General features: G+C 40.6%; 1 protein-coding gene across 2 annotated transcripts; it reads left to right on the top strand.

Annotated features, from left to right (window-relative positions):
* The first annotated feature begins 946 nt into the window (after positions 1-946).
* On the top strand, positions 947-20,884 carry LOC126376203 (AP-1 complex subunit beta-1). 2 transcript variants are annotated; one of them, XM_050023449.1, is made up of 17 exons: positions 947-988; positions 1,189-1,363; positions 2,061-2,231; positions 4,469-4,666; positions 6,143-6,260; positions 6,530-6,720; positions 7,633-7,815; positions 8,776-8,958; positions 9,445-9,639; positions 10,385-10,599; positions 11,236-11,426; positions 13,148-13,236; positions 14,514-14,621; positions 15,585-15,708; positions 17,895-18,012; positions 18,750-18,876; positions 19,594-20,884. In XM_050023449.1, the coding sequence occupies exons 2-17, from the start codon at positions 1,256-1,258 to the stop codon at positions 19,993-19,995; spliced, it is 2,721 nt and encodes a 906-aa protein (XP_049879406.1). In that variant the 5' UTR covers positions 947-988; positions 1,189-1,255; the 3' UTR covers positions 19,996-20,884. The 2 variants fall into 2 exon arrangements, with proteins under 2 accessions (XP_049879406.1, XP_049879407.1); XM_050023450.1 differs by having other exon boundaries at positions 988-1,021.
* The last annotated feature ends 605 nt before the right edge of the window (positions 20,885-21,489 follow it).

Consider the following 21,489-nt stretch of genomic DNA (forward strand, 5'->3'; position numbering starts at 1 on the left):
AATCAGATTTGCCATTTTTTCAGGTACGTCAGTTAACGATATCAGCGATGATTTATTGCATAAATTAAAGATTGCTACTACGTATAGAACCAAGTATACCTAACTCTCCGCCCCGTAGCGAAAGGCATCGGTCGCCGAGCTAGATTTAATATCATAAGTGCGAGCGAGATAGTCTACGCGCGGAAAAGTAAGACCCAAAGCGAACAACAATACATACATAATACATAAGACATGGCTGTATGGGCATAGTTCCCTTTGCCTTACTCTTCGTTGGGGGAAAACCAAAACTAAATTAGTGATGTCCGATGAAGTCGATTTGAAACTAGCTCTCGATCTATCAATAAATACTACTATAACTATTAATTTCCTATCTCTATGTAATTACCCGACAAGGTATAATAAATTTTAAAAATATTAAAACCAATTTTTCAAATTTTAAATCATCTATTTTCTGTTTTGTTTTACTTTAATTTTATGGAAGTATGACATGACTGACATTAATTTGATTCAATCTTCACTCTTTTTTTTTTTTTTTTTTGTTTTGGTTTTCCCCGAAGGGTAAGGCAAAGGGAACTATGCCCATACAGCCATGTCTGACGTATTTTTTTTCTTGATGATTAATGAAATGATGAAAGGTGATGATGATGAAACCTAAGCCCCCACCCTCGGAGTAGACTCCTACTCCGAACCCCAAACGAATTAACTCAAAAGTCCGCATAAACTTTTGAGTTATGAAGCGGCTTCCCAGCACGAAGCGAAAATAGGCAGATACACTTTGTTTATTGAATACTCCAATATAATAACACTCGCGAATGTCTTCCGACTAACTTAATGCGATCATTAACCACAAAACACCACTTCGTATTAATTATTTAGATTACTCAATGAAGAAAGCAACTGTCCCGTTCCCGTTTCCCGCCGAAAAGCCTCAATCTTCACTCACTCACACGATCCCATCCCTATGTTACGCCCCTCTGTCGTGTCAAATGTACGTTTTTGGAAGATTTTTCCAATTTTTAATGTAATTTATTGATTGTTACGTAGATTTTACTTTTGTAAAAGTGTTTAATAGAACTAAAAAGCGTTTACGCTCGCTTACGGAGCATTTCGTTGCGTAATTAGTTGATTTCCCTACAACAATCATACATGATTGCATGTCATATTTACGTGAAAATATCGATTTTTCAGCAGGGGCAGTAAATAATTAGGTATTTTATCACATCTAAAGCGTGAAAAGTTGCGCTAGACATTCAAAATGACGGATTCTAAGTATTTTACGACTACGAAGAAGGGAGAGATTTTTGAGCTCAAATCGGAGCTCAACAGTGACAAGAAGGAGAAAAAAAAGGAAGCTGTTAAGAAAGTGAGTCATATATAATAAATATCCAATAATTTATATGAAAATCTAATTATAATCTCAGTAGAATCAGAGTCTCTAACTACCCTGACAAAGTTAAAACTTAGGTACCCATTCAGTAGAATAACTGGGAAGCAAGTACCCACTTTGCAATACATGCTACAGATTTCAGTACTTATATGCTATGAGTGTAGAATAAAGAATATTATGTGAATAATATCACTTCATATCAGGCACCAACCTCACACCCTCTGGGTTTTACTTTAGTTTTCAAAAGCCTTAAGAATGTATGGAATCGTAAGTTTTTTGTATTGGAGTGTATTGTAGTGGATTTTTGTCTGGGGAGTGGCTCTGATTATCTACCTTGTTGCCGATTATGGCAGACATGAGTCTATGTGTGTGACTTAGAAAAATTTTAAATATTGATTTTTGATAGCTTTTTCGTAAACTTCTGAATTTGCCTATTCAACAGTGGCATATTAATTCCATAGAATGCAAATGGCGTTAATGTGAATAGGTATCGAATTTTAAAAACTATTCAGTTGAAACACTATTGAGACTGTAGGCACATTAGTATTTTAGCAGACTTGGCCCCTGAACTGTCAGCTAACAAAACTGTAATATGGAAGAGAGAAAAGAAATAGTTATGGTTTTATAAGTCTATGTATATCTCTAACTAAAATCTTTTAATAAAATTCCTTAGGTCATAGCATCGATGACAGTTGGCAAGGATGTCTCGGCACTGTTCCCCGACGTAGTAAACTGCATGCAGACAGACAACCTTGAGTTGAAGAAGCTGGTCTACCTGTACCTGATGAATTACGCCAAGTCTCAGCCCGATATGGCTATCATGGCCGTCAACACATTTGTTAAGGTAAGCGTTAATTTTTCTTTCGCCATACCGAAATGGTAATTTTTATTAATTTGTAATTTTCTGTGTGATTTTGGTTAAAGTTTCTACTCAGCAATTGCAACAAATTGATTAATTTGTGTAATAAATTTGCCAAATAGTTAATTTTGGGAACGGTTATTTGCTTAAAACAGAAGTTAATCATTACAATTACAATAATATTTCAATACAATATTTTTTTTTTGTAATTTGAACATTTGTAATTTTGTGACCAAAAGTAATTTAAAATTTTGCATGTTTTGTTATTCAAATGTGAAGTTTATTATAGGCCTATTAAAGTACTTACTATATTTTTTTTAACATAGACTGGGGATGGGGACTTGAGATTACATACTCTTAATTTAAATTTTATGGTATATTAACTACAAATAGTGTAGTTATTATGTGTGACTTAAATTTTTTATGTCTACTGTACCATATTGTGATGGGTGGAAGGAGCTACCGACATACCAGCTTGTTAAGGTAACTCGAGCACTGAAACCCATCTGATCATGAATATATTATTTGTAGATTTACACATGCATAGGTCATTTTAATAGCTTCCACAGAAACGCTGTTTGAATCATCTGATAAAGATGTAAAGGCCTGAGATGAGGCCTTGAGTACCCTTTTTATTTTGGTTTTTTCTCTCTGGGTCAGATTTCCTCCCTAAACCTCCTCCAAATTATTTTAGTTTGTTTTTAGTGGAATTCTGTGATCTCTGCTTACTTTAACGGGAAGTAGGCGTGCTCTAATTTACGTGTATGTGTTTTTTAGTTGAAGTTTTAAGAAATTATTTACTAAGTCTACTACAGTCCTACAGTCCTAATCATTCTACCTCAACTACAGGAAAATATACCCTATTGGTATGGTAAAAGTATTACGACAATGTGTAAATCTACATTTATGAAATATAATAAAATATGTATCTCAACCTGAACTAAGTTCAATATTAATCTATATGTATTAATCATAATATAATAATGATATATAATCAAATGTAATTTGTTGTCTGTATTCACGACTCATTATTTAAATCAATATAGCACTGGCTAATGTTACAATAAGCAGTAGAAACTCAAACATATATTAGTTTTAAACGCCCAATCAAAACTGGAGGCAGCATAGGTGTATAGAGTAGTTGACAAGTATCAAAAACTATGTCTGCCAACCATTGCCCAATGGCTCAAATTAGCTTCAAAACGTTTTTTTTTTATTCTGCTCCGCACCACCCTAATCCCCTGGTAGTTGTGGCTTCCGAATACATCCCGCTTAGGGATGGTACTGAAAAGAATCGGCGTCCGAAGGACGTAATATACGATCCTGATGATCCGATTACTCTAGCCATAGAGGCAGCCAATCAGCTCGCGACACCAAACACTTCGCTATCGACCTACTAGCGTCGATTAATTCTTTCAAATATATTTCTTCTCAGACGACGCCCTGAGCCGAGGTTCGCGCCCAACTGGGCACCCTCAGGCCTGTTGTCTTAAACATTGTACCGGGTGAGAGCTTTCAGCGCTCCCCATTTGTCCGGCCAAGTAGTTAATACCATCTGCGGCAAAACAATTGTATTTAAAATAAATACTTGAGTTTCTACTGTTTTTCAAAGACCTTGAAATTAATTTGTCCTGTTCTCGTACTTTTCTTAGGGGCAAAGAAGTTTGCTCAATTATTAATTGTCTGTATAACCCACTATGAAATCGACACTTTCTCTTTGCGTTCTAACACAAAGTTCGGCTTTGTACGCAACCATTCAGTTTTTCTTCCTATTTACGCGAAATATTGAAATAGAGGCTAGTCTGAATGCTCAAAAATGAACCTCATTTCTCTTATTTCTTGTGTCGACTTATTAACGAATTTTAATTTTGAATTACGTAACGATGAGTAAGACGCGTCTTTTGAGCACGTTGTTGCACTTTTGAACCTATACGAATAGGTTGTTATCAGGATTTTCTGCCGAAACCGAAACCGAAAATTCGGTCGGAACTTATTGTCATCTACCCTATTGCCTACTAACCTTCACGGGTTTTAGTTATTAAATCTGGCGTTCTAACTTCTGTTTATGTGCGTCATACTCAAATACCCCAATTTAAAAGTCTTCAATAATTTCCAGGTCTACCGCTCTAGCAGAACCAAAACCAAAATCCTACGTAGAGCTTTGTAAACGTTGCTTGTCCAGCTTCTACGCAATACAAGGTCTGAATGTCTCCATGTTTTAGGACTGCGAAGACTCCAATCCGTTGATCCGGGCCCTGGCAGTGCGCACCATGGGTTGTATCAGGGTAGACAAGATTACGGAGTATCTCTGCGAGCCGCTGCGCAAGTGCTTGAAGGATGAAGATCCGTACGTCAGGAAGACTGCTGCCGTGTGCGTTGCTAAGCTGTACGATATCTCTTCTAGTATGGTTGAGGATCAGGTAAGATTTCGAACACATTGGTGCCTTTTCACAGATAGCTCTTAAAGTATTGCTGTCCTTCACTTACAATAAGTGAAAGAAAGAGACACTACTTTTAGTCCTGTCAAATTGAGTTGAAATTATGTTGGTGGTTTCCCGAATCAGCACCGTTATTCAACTTATTTGTGTATTCCTGCAAAGTATTTAAGGGACGACAGGGGATACTGTTATGTATAACAAATAGGCAACCAATCTCTGTAAAAAGAGCGTCCGCGGCGCATCTTGTCACAAGCGACGGCGTGTAACGACACATTACGGTCACGAGTAGTAATATGTATATGTCGTGGCCAGATCGTAGAATCGATCATTTCATGATGTGCTCGACCATTCCATGAAATAGAATATCATTCGTTGGCCACATCATGATGTGGTTTGGCCAGATCAATGAACACAAAACGTTTAACGATATGAACAACTAAATGCATGATTACTTCATGCCAAACGTTGGCAATCATATCGTAAAATTAGTAACATTATCCACCGGTATTGGCGCTGGTGTCGAATATATTTAAAACTTGATTGATATCATAATCAATGAATCGATGTAATTGTACAATTTTCCGTATCGATTAGGTAAATAATTTTGAACCTAAGAAATTAATCGACTATTCGCATTTTTATTACACCACATAACATGAAAATCGCCTGTGTTAACGATTTGGCCAAACGTTGATTGAAATATTATTAAACGTTGACGTTTCAACGATATGGTCAACTTAAGTTGGCCATTTCATGAAATGGTTGAACACATCATGAAATGATCAATTCTAAGATCTGGCCACGACATATACACACTTTGATACCACGTCACGTTAACTTTTTTGAGAAATTAAACCGTTTAAATGTCAAATATGATAATGCGACAAGGTTCTAAAAGTGACTACATGATATGACTGTACAACGGTTATTGCGCTTTATTTGAACAGTCATAATATCTTAATTTGATGGAACGAACTTGTACGGTCACAAGTATTAATTATGTTTACACTTTGGTACCATGTCACATTAACTTTTTTGACAAATTGAACAGTAAGTCTCACTAAATGTCAAATATGTTAGTGCGACAGTGTTCTAAAGTGACTACATGATATTACTTATGACTGTACAACGGATATTGCGTTTTATTTGAACAGTCATAATATCTGAATTTGACGGAAGGAACTTGTACTATCTACGGTCACGAGCATTAATATGTATACTCTTTGTTACCATGTCACATTAACTTTTTTGACAAATTAAACCGTAAGTCTCATTAAATGTCAAATATGATAGTGCGACAGAGTCCTAAAGTGGGTACATGTTATTGCTCATGACTGTACTACTTACATAACTGAATGTATATCTGGTATGTGTATCTGGATTTTTAGAAAAGCTCCTTATCAAATGTGAAGTTATTTGTTCATAGTATGTCAGTGCTTGGACCTTGTTATATTCCAGGGTTTTCTGGACCAGCTGAAGGACCTGCTGAGCGACTCCAACCCCATGGTGGTCGCCAACGCGGTAGCTGCTCTCTCCGAAATTAACGAGGCTAGTGTTTCTGGACATCCTCTGGTTGGTAAGTTATTCTTCTACCGTGTGGGTTGTGAGGTGAATTACCAACCTCATCAACCCTGGTGTCAGGGTTACTATTGAGCCGCCAAAGGCCCCTGACATGACTGATGTAACGACCACTTACTTACATAAGTAAGTAGTAACCGGGACCAACGGCTGAAAGTGCCTTCCGAAGCACGGATCATCTTACTTTTTGGACAATCAGGTGATCAGCCTGTAATGTCCTAACCAAACTAGTAGAAGTCTTACCATGTTTATTGTTATTGTTTCTAGAAATGAACGCGCCGACGATTAACAAGCTGCTTACAGCACTGAACGAATGTACGGAGTGGGGTCAAGTGTTTATTCTCGACGCGTTGTCCAACTACCAGCCGCGGGACGCGCGCGAGGCGCACTCCATATGCGAGCGCATCACGCCGCGCCTCGCGCACGCTAACGCCGCTGTTGTACTCTCCGCTGTCAAAGTAGGTGGAACATTACATAACAAAAACAGCCTATATACGTCCCACTGCTGAGCACAGGCCTCCCCTCAATCAACCGGAGGGGGTATGGAGCATACTCCACCACGCTGCTCCAATGCGGGTTGGTGGAGGTGTTTTTACGGCTAATAGCCGGGACCAACGGCTTAACGTACCCTCCGAAGCACGGAATCATCTTACTTTTTCGGACAATCAGGTGGAACATTATATACAAAAAAAATATATAACCTCGCTGAGGTGTGGCTTAGTTCATCTTGCGATGGATGTCGTGATAGTCCAGCTGGAAGAACGCTCGACTCTCACTGTGAGATCGCAGGATCGAAACCCAGCACGGGTCTAAATAAATGATTATCACATGCTGAGCGGTGAAGGAAAACATCGTGAGTAAACCTACATTCCCGAGATGCGTTTCAGAGAGGGTTTCTCTTCGCGTTAGTAGGTGAGATAGGCATTCGCTTCTGTAAAAAACCAAACCTGTCAAATCATCAGGTTAAGTAAGCGGGCCCCATGAGAAACGGGTTAATGCTGGGGATATGATGATCATTCTCTTCTGTCGTGTAGGTTGTGAATTGGATGACCAACCTCATCAGCGCTGGTGTCAGGGTTATTATTTAGTCGCTAAAGGCCCCTGACGTGACTTATTTATTTATTTATTTAAGATACACCATAACATACTTATGTAACGACTACGTACTTCAGTTCCTTCTGAAGCACGGATCATCTTACTTTTGGACAATCAGGTGATCAGCCTGTAATGTCCTAGCCAAACTAGGGATCAATTTGTCCCCACCAGGATTCGAACCTGAGGCTTCCGGATCGTGAGCATAACGCCCAACCACCGGACCACGGACACCGTTGTGATAATCGTTTAAAAACTACTACTCTATTTTATTCCAGGTGCTGATGAAGCTCATGGAGATGGTGTCCGGGGACGCGGAGCTGGTGAGCACGCTGTCCCGCAAGCTGGCGCCGCCGCTGGTGACGCTGCTGAGCGCGGAGCCCGAGGTGCAGTACGTGGCGCTGCGGAACATCAACCTCGTCGTGCAGAAGAGGCCCGACATACTCAAGCACGAGATGAAGGTATGCACAGTATGGCGTACCCGATCTGCTAGTTCCGCCTATACAACATAGATGGCGCTTATCGATCTTGAAACTCAGTCAGGACACTGATGACTCCGCGACTTACAATCCGGAAGTCTTGAGTTCAATTTCTATAGGACGCCGAACTAGATTCCCCCTCCTTCAGAGGTGTGTAATAGGTCTTACAACGTCGCAAAATTCATGTTTTTTTTTAGATTTTTGAAACCTTTACTTCCATATTTTATTAATTATATTTTTCAAATGGAGGAGGCCTTTGTCAAAAGACAAATGGACGAAGAGCATAATTAAACACATCTTTATTTCTTTTTTAATATTATGTATAAGCTAAAAAAAAAAAAAAATTGTTACAATAAGTCCATAATGAAGGCTATATCTATCTATATTTTTCAAATTCATAAATTATGGTTATAATAAAAAAAAATACATCATTAAATCCACCACAGGCTTCGTCAAAAAGGAACCAAAAACATGAATAAACCATAAATCCACAAATGTTTCGTCTAAATACAAACCGAAATCAGCAACAAGCTTCGTCATTATTCGAATAGCCCGCCCCGGATCATTCCTGGCTCAAACGTACCCATCAAACTGGCAGCATTCCCGCGCTGAATTGCCAGAGAGATACGCTGAACCAGAAATGAACCGGAGCGAGGGTCTTGCCCCCTTTCCCGCAGACGCTTCCCAAGTTCCCTAGATTTTTGAAAAAAAATTTTATTCTATACTTTTGCGATGGAAAATTCTACTTGATATCAACTCAGAATCATGATCTGTATCATCCCTCAAAGATTTCGTTACGATGTCACTAACACCCTGTATATATCCATTCACCCTGTATCCGTCCATTCACTCCTCGTCAGCGATTTAAATCTCATGTAATAAGGATGACACTTGAACTGTTGTCATTAATTCCACTTACGTATGACATTTTTTCTTCACCAGGTGTTCTTCGTGAAGTACAACGACCCGATATATGTGAAGCTGGAGAAACTGGACATCATGATCCGTCTGGCGTCGCAGGCGAACATCGCGCAAGTGCTGGGGGAACTGAAGGAGTATGCGACGGAGGTGGATGTGGACTTCGTGAGGAAGGCCGTGAGGGCCATCGGACGGTGCGCTATTAAGGTGAACTCCACTTGCATAACGTCAGTTGTGAAACCCACGCAAGCGGCTTTTTGAAAAATTACATTCGATTCTGATTTTAACTAACCACGCAAGAGACAGGTTCATCATCATCATCAGCCCATTAACGTCCCCACTGCTGGGGCACGGTCCTTCCCTATGGATGGATAGGGAGATCGGGCCTTAAACCATCACGCGGGCCCAGTGCGGATTGATGGTTATTAACGACTGCTAATGCAGCCGGGACCAACGGCTTAACGTGGCTTCCGAAGCACGGAGGAGCTCGAGATGAAAACTTTTTTTTTGTGGTCACCCATCCTATGACGGGCCTTTGCGAAAGTTGCTTTACTTCAATAATCGCAAACCGAGCGCGTTTACCGCTGCGCCACCGAGCTCCTCGGTGGGACTCAGTAGTGGGACGTATATAGGCTGTTTATGTATATTTCTATGTCATTTATGGCAAATAAATCTTATTTTTTCAACACGCAGGTTGAGCCATCAGCGGAGCGCTGCGTGTCGACCCTCCTGGAGCTAATCCAGACGAAAGTGAACTACGTGGTGCAGGAAGCCATCGTGGTGATCAAGGACATCTTCCGCAAGTACCCCAACAAGTACGAGAGCATCATCAGCACGCTCTGCGAGAACCTCGACACCCTCGACGAGCCCGAGGCCCGGGCGTCTATGGTTAGTCACATAAACAACATTATCTCTCTACTAGTAACAAAGATTAATACTACGTATAGAACGGTAAAGACGGATTTATATTTGTCTGATGTGTTGTGACGTACTAACAGCTTCCGTGGTCTAGTGGTTAGAGCGACTTTTTAATGTTTTCTTGTTATCGTTTCTTTTTTAATGTTCTGTAAATATGTATGTGTGTGTGTGTGTGTGCGTATACGTGTGTGTGTGTACTGCATGACGGGAGGCAAGAGGGAAACCACAGCCCTATTTTTCCCTAAAAAGTAGCATGGAGAATGCTACACCGACAAGAGCGTGGCTCTTAAATTCATTCCTTGTGAAAAACGAGATATTTTCCACAAGGTCCTTACCTAACCTGAAGATTTGACAGGTCCGGTTTTTTTTTCCGAAGCGACTGCCTGTCTGACATTCCATCCCGCGAAGAGAAAACCAGCCCAACACAGGTTAGGTCACATACCTCCGAAAATGCATTTCTCGGGAATGTGGGTTTCCTCACGATGTTTTACTTCGCCACTGAGCACGAATGCCATAATGAATTCGAAAACAAAATCGACAATCATTGGTTTAGGCCTGTGCTGGATTCGAACCTGCGACTTCAAAGTGAGAGTCAAGCGTTCTGCCAACTGGGCTGCCACGGCTTCAGCTCGGCTTCGGGTTTTAGCGTGGCTCTTAAATTAGTGATGTGAAATGTGTGTGCACTAATTCGTCTATTCATTAATTCTTCTTAAAGGTGTGGATAGTGGGAGAGTACGCAGAGCGTATCGACAACGCGGACGAGCTGCTAGACTCGTTCCTGGAGGGATTCCACGACGAGAATGCTCAGGTGCAGCTGCAGCTGCTCACAGCTGTCGTCAAGCTGTTCCTGAAGCGGCCCGCGGACACGCAGGAGCTGGTACAACACGTGCTCTCGCTCGCCACGCAGGACTCGGACAACCCCGACCTGAGGTCAGTCAGCTGTTGCCACTGTTAATGCTTAGGCTGCTTTTCCACCAGGGCTGTGCGAGTATTCCTCCTATTATTTCCCATTGACATTCAGAATTTGCCTTTTAACTGTTTTAAGGCAGTAGTTAAACAAAAACTTTACAAAAAAGGTTATTATAAAGTTAGTGATTATTTAGAAGATATGGATGCATGGGATTAACTGTCTGAGAACTGATATTAGGCAGCTAAATTACTCAATTGTATAAAAATATTTTATGTTTATTTTATTTTTTTAAAGAACGTCTAGGGCCCTGTGCCGAGGTTTTTCTTGCAGCTTCTTTTCCCCGGCTATACAGATTGTGAGAAGCGGCAGTAGTTTTAGGCGGATGAGACGTTCGTTATGTAAAAATTGACGATTCAAGGTGTAACTATGTTACCTACTGAATAAAGATATTTTTGAATTTGAATAAAATGTTCGTACGAGGATGTGTAGCTGTGCCGTGGAAATGTGTAAGGGTTTCCACCAGAGCTGTGCGAGGTAAATGTCTCGTACGATGAAGTGTAGCGGAGCTGTCAAAATGCGCAAATGTGCGGTTATGTTCTCCAAACAGGGCTATCATGGATTAGGAATGTGTTTTAAAAGTTTTTTTTTCCCGCCAGGGACCGAGGGTTCATCTACTGGCGCCTGCTGTCGACGGACCCCGCGGCCGCCAAGGAGGTGGTGCTGGCGGACAAGCCGCTGATCTCGGAGGAGACGGACCTGCTGGAGCCCACGTTGCTGGACGAGCTGATCTGCCACATCGCCTCGCTCGCCAGCGTCTACCACAAGCCGCCCACCGCCTTCGTCGAAGGTAAATTCAAATTCAAAAATATCTTTATTCAATAGGTAACATAGTTACACTGTGAATCGTCAATTTTACATAACGAACGTCTCATCCACCTAAAACTGCTGCAGCTTCTCACAACCTGTATAGCCGGGGAAAAGAAGCTGCAAGAAAAACCTCGGCACAGGGCCCTAGACGTTCTTTAAAAAAATAAAAATAAACATAAAATATTGATATACAATTGAGTAATTTAGCTGCCTAATATCAGTTCTCAGACAGTTAATCCCATGCATTCATATCTTCTAAATAATCACTAACTTTATAATAACCTTTTTTGTAAAGTTTTTGTTTAACTACTGTCTTAAAACAGTTGAAAGGCAAATTCTGAATGTCAATGGGAATCTTATTGTAAAAACGTATACATTGCCCCTTAAAAGATTTAGTAATCTTATGTAATCGACTGACTTGTAGAGCAAGTTTTAACGTAACTGTCGTATCGGTTGTAAGGGGGGTTAAAACACCCACATCAAAGCAATTGATCTAAGAAAGCAATATTGCTGTTAATGTTAAATTGCAATATTGTTTTTTAGATGAATTGCTTCGATGTGGCTTTTTTTAAGCCTATGGTCCAAAATTCTGAATTTCGGTATTATTAAGTTACTAACATTTAAACATAACATAAACAGCCTATGTACGTCCCACTGCTGGGCACAGTCCTCCCCTCAATCAACCGGCGGGTTGATGGAGATGTTGTTCGGCTAATAGCCGGGACCTTAATGTGTCCTCCGAGGCACAGAATCATCTTACTTTTTTGGACAATCAGGTGAAGTGTGCAATGTCCTTACCAAACACTATGCTTATAGGTTCACAAAGTGATTTTGACAATGTCTAAATCGAACCTGGACGTCAAGATTGTGAGTCCAACGGTCTAACCACTAGACCACGGTGGCCGTTATGAGTTTCTAAAGTCGACAAAGGCAAAAGACCCGACTAATCGGTGTCGATGAATAAGTTAGCTGCATAATGCATCAGTACTTGTTTGACAAGAGCTGTGGGTTCAAGTCCCGTTTGAATCAGTTTTTTCGATATAAATGTTCTCTTTGTAAGAATAAGAAATATGTATTACGCATGAAACAATATTGTGTTAGGTTTACGTTGTTATTATCATAATCTTCTTCTATCGTGTGGGTTGTGAGGTGAATTACCAACCTCATCAACCCTGGTGTCAGGGTTACTATTGAGCCGCCAAAGGCCCCTGACATGACTCATATAACGACTACGTACTTATATCAGTAAGTAGTAACCGGGACCAACGGCTTAACGTGCCTTCCGAAGCACGGATCGTCTTACTTTCGGACAATCAGGTGATCAGCCTGTAACGTCCTAACCAAACTAGGGACCACAAAGTAATTTTTGTGATATGTCCCCACCGGGAATGGAACCCAGGACCTCCGGATCGTGAGCCCAACGTTCAACCACTGGACCACGGAGGCCGTTATCATAATTAAAACACATAATAACGGTTTCTTACCATGTTTAAATCAGGGATATGAGTCTCCCGATATTTCGACACTGTTGCAAGTGCCATGATCACGGGATGACTGTCAATGTCAGTCAAAGAAGTATCGGGAGTCTCATATCCCTGATTTAAACGCGATAAGAACCCGTTATGTGTTTTAATTATGAAACAATATTGTTCTACACATACTAGCTGGCGAGTTGTATGACTGTATCCCCCCCCCCCCCAGGTCGCGGTGCGGGCGTCCGCAAGTCGCTCCCGCTGCGCGGCGCGGCCGCGGCCGACGACCCCGCGCCGCCCGCCGTCATACCCAACCAGGTACGCAGACTCATATCACGCTACATCATGCCTGTATCATCATCATCTGTCCCGCGTTATCCCGTTTTTCACAGGGTCCGCTTACCTAACCTGAACATTTGACAAGTCCGGTATTTTACAGAAGCCACTGCCTGTCTGACCTTCCGACCTAAAACAGGTTAGGTCACATACTTCCAGAACGCATTTCTCGGCTACGTGGGCTTCCTCACGATGTTTTCCTTTAAAAACGATTTCGAAAATCATACGTTTAGGCCCGAGATTCGAACCTACGACCTCACAGTGAGAGTCAAGCATTGCAAACTGGGCTACCACGGCTATTGAATTTGATACATCATACCTGTATAACTAATCTTCTACCTATTAGTATTCTGCTCAAAATAAAGAGAAGCAATATAGGTAGCAACATAATTATATACCGTCATTTTTTTTTCTTTTGCCCATTTGTTGGTCAGGCTAAAATCATAAGACCACGCTGCCTAGTCTTCAGTACGTATATACCGTCAAATATGAAGCAACAATTATTTTTATATATGCCTCTGCCATTACATTATATTTTTGATTAATAATGAACGGGAGCAACGAGAAAATAGGTAATTATTACGTTAACGTAGCCTGGATAGTCCTTCAATGTTTATTAAAATTAAAAATGTTGCAAAATTCCTTCTTTCTTCAAAATTAATTTGCAGCATGTGTATTTGGGTGCAATCTTCTTCTATCGTGTGGGTTGTGTGTGAGGTGGTTGACCAACCCCATCAACCCTGGTGTCAGGGTTATTATTGAGCCGCCAAAGGCCTCTGACATGGCTCATGTAACGACTACATACTTACATCAGCAAGTAGTAACCGGGACCAACGGCTTAACGTGCGTTCCGAAGCACGGATCGTCTTACTTTCGGACAATCAGGTGATCAGCCTGTAATGTCCTAACCAAACTAGGGATCACAAAGTAATTTTTGTGGTATGTCCCCACCGGGATTCGAACCCGGGCCCTCCGGATCGTGAGCCGAATGCTCAACCACTGGACCACGGAGGTCGTTTGGGTGCAATGAGGTAATTAATATGTATACAATAATACACGTGTACTTACAGGAGTTCATCATATCCAGCTTACGACATCGTATCAATAATAATAATAAGTTTAATAATAAGTTTATTTCCAAAAAATAATTGTTACAATGAAACAACAGTGGCTGCAAGTTGTCTTTGATTACTTGTGGCTCTGCCCACCCCATTAGGGATTACGGGCGTGAGTTTATGTATGTATGTATGTACTTACAGGAGTCCCTGATCGGCGACCTGCTGTCGATGGACATCGGCGCTCCGGCCGCCGCGGCCGCCCCCCCGCCGCCCTCGCTCGACCTGCTGGCCGGCGGGCTGGACGTGCTCGTACGTATACCACTTCTCTTCTTCGTCGTCTTCTCACTGCTGAGGATCGCGCCCACAGGTTATGGTTTTCCACTCGGTACGGCTATATGCCGCGTGCACCACCCTCTGTATGCTGCCGCCCACCGTCTTCTTCAGGATGTCAGACCACCTCGCAGGCGCCCTTCCTCGCGCACGTTTGCCATCCATTTGCCCAACTATGATCTGCTTCTCCAGACTGGGCTTCGGAGACCGCATAATATGTCCGAAGAAGCTTAGGGCACGATTCTGGCATATTGAGGAGAGCCGCGTCGTGATCTTGAGCTCTTTTAATATGGACTCATTCGTACGCATCGCAGTTCAAGTTATGCGTAGCAACTTACGCCAACGCCACATTTCGAAAGCATCGATCTTGCTGCAATCGTGGCTCTTTAAGCTCCAAGTTTCGGCACCGTACATAAATATGGAAAACACCAGAGCCCGAACCAAACGCACCCTAGTTGTGCGTCGTATATCACACATCTAATCAAATAATCTATATTGCCCATACAAATATACGACACATTTTAAAACACAAGAAAGATTACAACACAATGCACACATGTTATGTAGGGTGTTAGTGACATCGTAACGAAAACTTTGAGGGATGATTCACACCAGGATTCTGAGTTGATATCAAGTGGAATTTTGTCGTCGCAAAAATATGGAAGTAAAAAAAAACCACAAAAATTTCATGAATTTTCAGACGGGAAATTCCACGATTCAGCTCATTATTCTGATTTAATAAGTGCAAGCAAGTGGAATTGAAGTTGTGGTTTTTTCTTTTTTTAATAAAATATTAAAAAATTATCTCAATTAAACTGTTGAATAATTATTGTTAAATGATAAACTACCATATTCGCCATATTTCATACTTTATGTTACTACTGTCAAGTAGCCAATTAGTCATATATCTTATTTGTGATGATGTTTGTTGCTCGCCTGCAGCTGGGCGGAGGCCCCGAGCCGGCTGCGGGCGCCACAGGGCTGCTGGGCGACATCTTCGGAGCCCCCGCGCCCGCCTGCTACGTGCCGCCGCGACAGTGCTGGCTGCCCGCTGACAAGGGGAAAGGTGAGACTATTTCTCAATCTTAATTTCTCTCTTTTACCCGACTGCGGCGAAGCAAAATAGGATGGTTATGTGTTCGGTCGCTATTTATATATGTGTGTATAAACGTCTGTTCACTCAGAACTCCTAAACAACTTGTCAGAATTTAACAAATGAGGTGTCACTAGAATCGTCTTGTATAGACTATATGACGTCACTTTTTTTTTTGTTTTGGTTTTCCCCGAAGGGTAAGGCAAAGGGAACTATGCCCATACAGCCATGTCTTACGTATTTTTTTGTCTTGATGATTGATGAAATGATGACAGATGATGATGATGAAACCTAAGCCCCCACCCTCGGAGTAGACTCCTACTCCGAACCCCAAACGAATTAACTCAAAAGTCCGCATAAACTTTCGAGTTATGAAGCGGCTTCCTGACACGAAGCGAAAATAGGCAGATACACTTTGTTTATTGAATACTCCGATATAATAACACTCGCGAATGTCTTTCGACTAACTTAATGCGATCATTAACCACAAAACACCACTTCGTATTAATTATTTAGATTATTCAATGAAGAAAGCAACTGTCCCGTTCCCGTTTCCCGCCAAAAAGCCTATATGACGTCACGCTGAATTCAATGTGGCGCCCTCTAGAGGACATAGACATAAAACGAGCGGCCCTGTTCTCGAAAGCAGCGGGTTGAAGCTACTGTTGATTCCCCATACTATTCATTCATTCGTTCATTCGTCGCTCTCTCGTCTTGTTGGCAACACTGACGGACCACTTCTCTCTGCGCGTCACTCGCGCTCGCTTCATAATCATTTCAATTTGATTTATTCCGTAAACAATATACATTGTATTTAATGTCTGTATTATTTGTCTTTTTGTCTTTGTTTTTTTTTTACTATTTTTTTTATTTCTGTAATGTAAGTTTGTAAATGTGGCGTCCAATATGGAAATAAATATTTTCTTTCTTTCTTTCTATTGTGTTGGAATGTCTTACAAAATAAATACATCACAAATTACAATTTAGGTATCACAACTGTAGGCATATAAATGTCAACTTAAAAATATCATAGTCTTGCGAGATTAATAAATGGAATTTAGAATAATTATTATTATGTAAGTATTACTTCAATGTCGACAATATTAAAACATAAAAAGTACAGCAATGTCCATGTGAAAATAGAAATAATAAATGTCAAAAAAAACAAAACAAAATCAATTTCTGGAACTAATAGACAGCGATATAGTTACAGGGTTAAAAACTGACGTCTTACAAACTGTTTTTTTTTTTATTATTCGGGGAGCTTACAGCATTATTTGGGTGAATCTCAAAATTTTTCGTGAAAAATTGGGTTCCGACATGAAAAAGATCCAAAAGGATCCTCGGTTCCGACATGAAAAAGGAATTCTTCAATTCCCAATTTTCCCAATTTCCCCAATTTTTCACGAAAAAATTATATGACAGTCGCCACCAAACTTGACACATTTTGCTATTCACCCATTTACACAATCAAAACCTTAGTAATAAATAAAGGCTAATTACAAGCTACCACAGATAGTATATAACTACGACAATACATAGGTAATTACGACATGTCTTAACTTCGATACTACTCTACTCCGACAAAACGCTTTTTCGACATGACTTTACTAAGAATCTATGAGAATACGGTGACATTCTACCCCGGCAGTAATGCTACACTGACATGAAACTATTTCGACATACTCTAAATCATACATAATTAGTAAATTAGTAACGTCATGTCGGAAAAACGTTTTGTCTGGTAGAATATCGAAGCGTAAAAAAGCTTATTATAAGATTACCTAAATGATAAAAATTTCTGATATTGAATGTGTTCCTCTAGTTATAAAATAACTTGTAATGTACCCTCATTGATTTAAAAGATGTGTTGCTGTTGCAGTTTCTTGTCATTTCTTCTCCTCAGCCATAACACCTTGCGAAATGACGTAAATTCAAAAATGTTATATTGACCTGCAACAAGTTTATCCATGATAATTACGTTGAGTAAATGATTCTGATTTCTGAAGTTAAGACATGTCGTAATTATGTATTGTCGGAATAAAGAAGTGTCGGATTTTCATATTGCCGAAGTAAAATCTTGTCGGATAACAATTTGTCCAGTCCACTAGTTTTATTTTACTATCAAGGATCCCTAACAAACCTGTTACAATCCTCAGGGTTGGAGATTTGGGGCACGTTCACTCGACAGAACGGGCAGCCGCGGATGGACATGACGTTCACCAACAAAGCCATGCAGGCCATGAGCGGGTTCGCCATACAACTCAACAAAAACAGGTAACATAACATAAACAGCCTATATACGTCCCACGTCTGGGCACAGGCCTCCCAAACAACCGGAGGGGGTATGGAGCATACTCCACTACACTGCTACACTGCGGGTTGGTGGTGTTTGAGCTAGTATCCCGGGACTAACGGTTAAACGTCCCTTTCGAAGCACGGAATCATCTTCCTTTTTTGGACAACTAGGTGATTCAGCCTGCAATGTCCTAGTCAAACAAAGCACAGTCCCACAAAGTGATTTTCGACAGATTTTTGGGAATCGAACCCGTACCTCCAGATACTGAGCCCAATACTCTAATTACTAGACTACGGAGGCTGTTCCGATTTGGCTAATGTTTGTGTTCATTATTTAAATTATAATTACCTGTACAGTCATGAGTAATAGCATGTACACTTTAGAACCCTGTCGCATTATCATATTTGACATTTAATGAGACTTACCGTTTAATTTGTCAAAAAAGTTAATGTGACATGGGATCAAAGTGTATACATATTAGTACTCGTGACCGTACCTATTTTGTTGTTATTCTCCAATCACACTGGTCTAACAGAAAGCTCGGTGAGATGTGGGTACTTAGTTCATCTTGTAGTACCCCAATTGGGATGTAGTCGTGAGTTTGTATATACTTACAAAAATAACAGTCAGCTGATCAGTATAAGGACAGGCTCAGGAACTTGCTGTTCCCTTACAATCCCAGTTATCCAGGCTTCACAATGACTTGTCTGTTCAGCTTCGGCGTGTTCCCCCTGGGCGGGCTGTCGGTGGGCGCGCTGGCGGCGGGCGCCTCGGCCGAGGCCACGCTGCAGCTGGCCACCACGGGGCCCGTGCAGCGCATGGACCCGCTCAACAACCTGCAGGTACAGTCATGAGCAATATAATGTACCCACTTTAGGACTCTGTCGCACTAACATGTTTGACAGTTAGTGAGACTTACAGTTGAATTTGTCAAAAAAGTTAATGTGACATGGTACCAAAGTGTAAACATATATAATGCTCGTAATCGTACACACCACTCGTAACATACAGCCCGGTCGCGGTAACTTGTCTTCTGTCGAGTTGTGAGGTCCCAACCCTGGCGGTTGACAACCCAAAACCATTGTCATGGTATGATGCACAGTGTGGTGACAGGTGATCAGCCTATGACTCATAAAATGCTTCTTCTCTCGTGTGGGTTGTGACTCGTGAGTTCAATAACCGACATCATCTGTTCATCACCCTGATGTCAAGGTTACCGCCATAGGCTCCTGACACGGCTCATGCAATAACTACATACTTATTAAGGTAAAATACCAGCCGGAACCGACTTTTGCCATTACATTGTATTTTGGAATAATTATGTACCCGAGTAATGAGTAATTATTTACTTTAAATCTGTACAGCGCCATCTGCATTGTTTTTGGTGAACGTAGCTTGGAAAGTATCTCATTCAGTTAAGCAGCGGACGAACGAGAGGGAGAGCCTGTAAGAGCTCTGTGTCAAATTCACCAACACGACGCGTTGCTATTATGTTAGCGGCAGGCGTTCATATTTCCATGACCCATTGTCGCACTTTTTAACACTATAAACTACTTCAGGTGGCGATCAAGAACAACGTGGACGTATTTTACTTCGCGTGCCTCATCCCGGCGCACATCCTGTTCACCGAGGACGGACAACTGGACAAACGCGTGTTCCTTACCACCTGGAAGGAGATACCGGCTGCCAACGAGGTCCAGCACACGCTCTCGAACGTCCTCGGCAACGCAGACACCATCGCGCACAAGATGACACTAAACAACATCTTCACAATCGCCAAGCGAAACGTCGAAGGACAAGACATGCTATACCAGTCCCTAAAACTCACAAACAACATCTGGGTACTTCTAGAACTTAAACTGCAGCCTGGTAACCCTGAAGCGACCTTAAGCTTGAAGTCGCGCACTGTTGAAGTCGCCACTTGTATATTCCAAGCCTACGAAGCCATCATCAAGTCGTAATCTCTTAATGGCCTCTTAGATATGTATATTGTTGGGCTAAGATATTCAAAGTATTTAAAGTAAGATTTAATTATAAAAGACTTGAATGTATATTCCAGTATGAATGTATAGGGATGTATGGTTAGCGCATAGCATGCTGTATATTTGTTTGTCGAACAATACGATAAATAACATGCAAAATAGGAACTTTGCCTTTGAAACGGTGTCGATTCAAGGAACCACCATCTTAACTTGATTTGACAGGACAAATTAGCTGCGTTTCTTTCTTGCATGTATTGTAAGTAAAGGAGAGCAATAATTTAAGACCTGTCAAAGTAAAATTAGGTTATAAATACGAGACTAAACAATAGGCTAGTTTCAAACTAGTCAAACCAGTTATTTTTTACTAAACATCAAAACACGAAATTACTATGGAATTTGTATGAAAAAGCAACCTGTGACGTCATAGAAAAACGTGACAAAATGTCGCACTTATTATTAAATTTTTCTTTATAATTCTAGAAAAAAATATTTTTTATTATTGAAAAAAGAAAACTTTATTTTTATAATTTTAGATCTGTCTTTATTTGGTAATCAGAATTTCATAATTTATCTTTCACCTAGGAAACTACCCAATAATAGACTATAAACATTGACAAATAAAAAATAATCGTCAGTAGAAAGATTGGAGGTACTTTCATCATTCCTATTTTAGACAGAACGTAAGCTCAAATGGTAGAAGTTTATTTATCTCTTAGAAGATTTCTTTCAAAAGCAATTGAAGTATCAAACAAATCTATAGCATGTTACAACTATAAAGGTAAAGTGAAGTTGTTTCCAAATGCTCGATAGCCAGCATTTGTATAGCCGGACCTTGTTTATGAAGTTAAATAAATTATGTTAATATTGACTTGTTTTTATTTGTGATGATTTATATCACTATAAGCTTAGGCAATTTGTAGGGTCGACAAACTGGCAAATACTTAAAAAATAAAAAATACTTAAAGCAAATAGTAAAAGTAAAAATTTAGTGAGACGTAATTTGCAATTATAACTGGAACTATTATTTATAACTGTACAAATAAATAAAAATAAAAATCTTTATCTTTAAAACCACGAAAGGGCCTTTTTAAAAAGTCACTTCAAATACGATTATATCATGACTTCAAAAATCGACTTTGTTATTACTATTCCGTGATCGTATTAGTAGGGGTTGTCGAAAGATTGGCAACAAACCGTGGCTTTTTGGCAAACAGAGTATAGCCCATTCAAATTACGACCATAATGCAGTAACAATAAGGTCGCAAAGTACAATACAATATACAACACAAAATAAATCAGTCTGCGCCCAACTGGGCACCCTCAGGCCGGTTGCCTTATATTTTGTATCGCCCACAGCGCTCCCCATTTGTCCGGCCAAGTAATTAATGACAAATCTCCAATAAGTCACGTCAAAAAACAATCAGGATCGAACGATAAAACATAACCCTCCGTTTTCTTCGCCGCAGTCTGGTA

The sequence above is a fragment of the Pectinophora gossypiella genome, chromosome 20, assembly GCF_024362695.1.
Source record: "Pectinophora gossypiella chromosome 20, ilPecGoss1.1, whole genome shotgun sequence".
NCBI classification, from domain to species: domain Eukaryota; kingdom Metazoa; phylum Arthropoda; class Insecta; order Lepidoptera; family Gelechiidae; genus Pectinophora; species Pectinophora gossypiella.

Bases quoted from the DNA above. Each gene is read 5' to 3' on its own strand.
- LOC126376203 (XM_050023449.1), top strand. From the start codon at position 1,256: ATGACGGATTCTAAGTATTTTACGACTACGAAGAAGGGAGAGATTTTT. The intron at 9,640-10,384 runs GTTAGTCACATA...TTCTTCTTAAAG, and splicing joins CCGAGGCCCGGGCGTCTATG to GTGTGGATAGTGGGAGAGTA. The intron at 18,013-18,749 runs GTAACATAACAT...TTGTCTGTTCAG, and splicing joins ATACAACTCAACAAAAACAG to CTTCGGCGTGTTCCCCCTGG.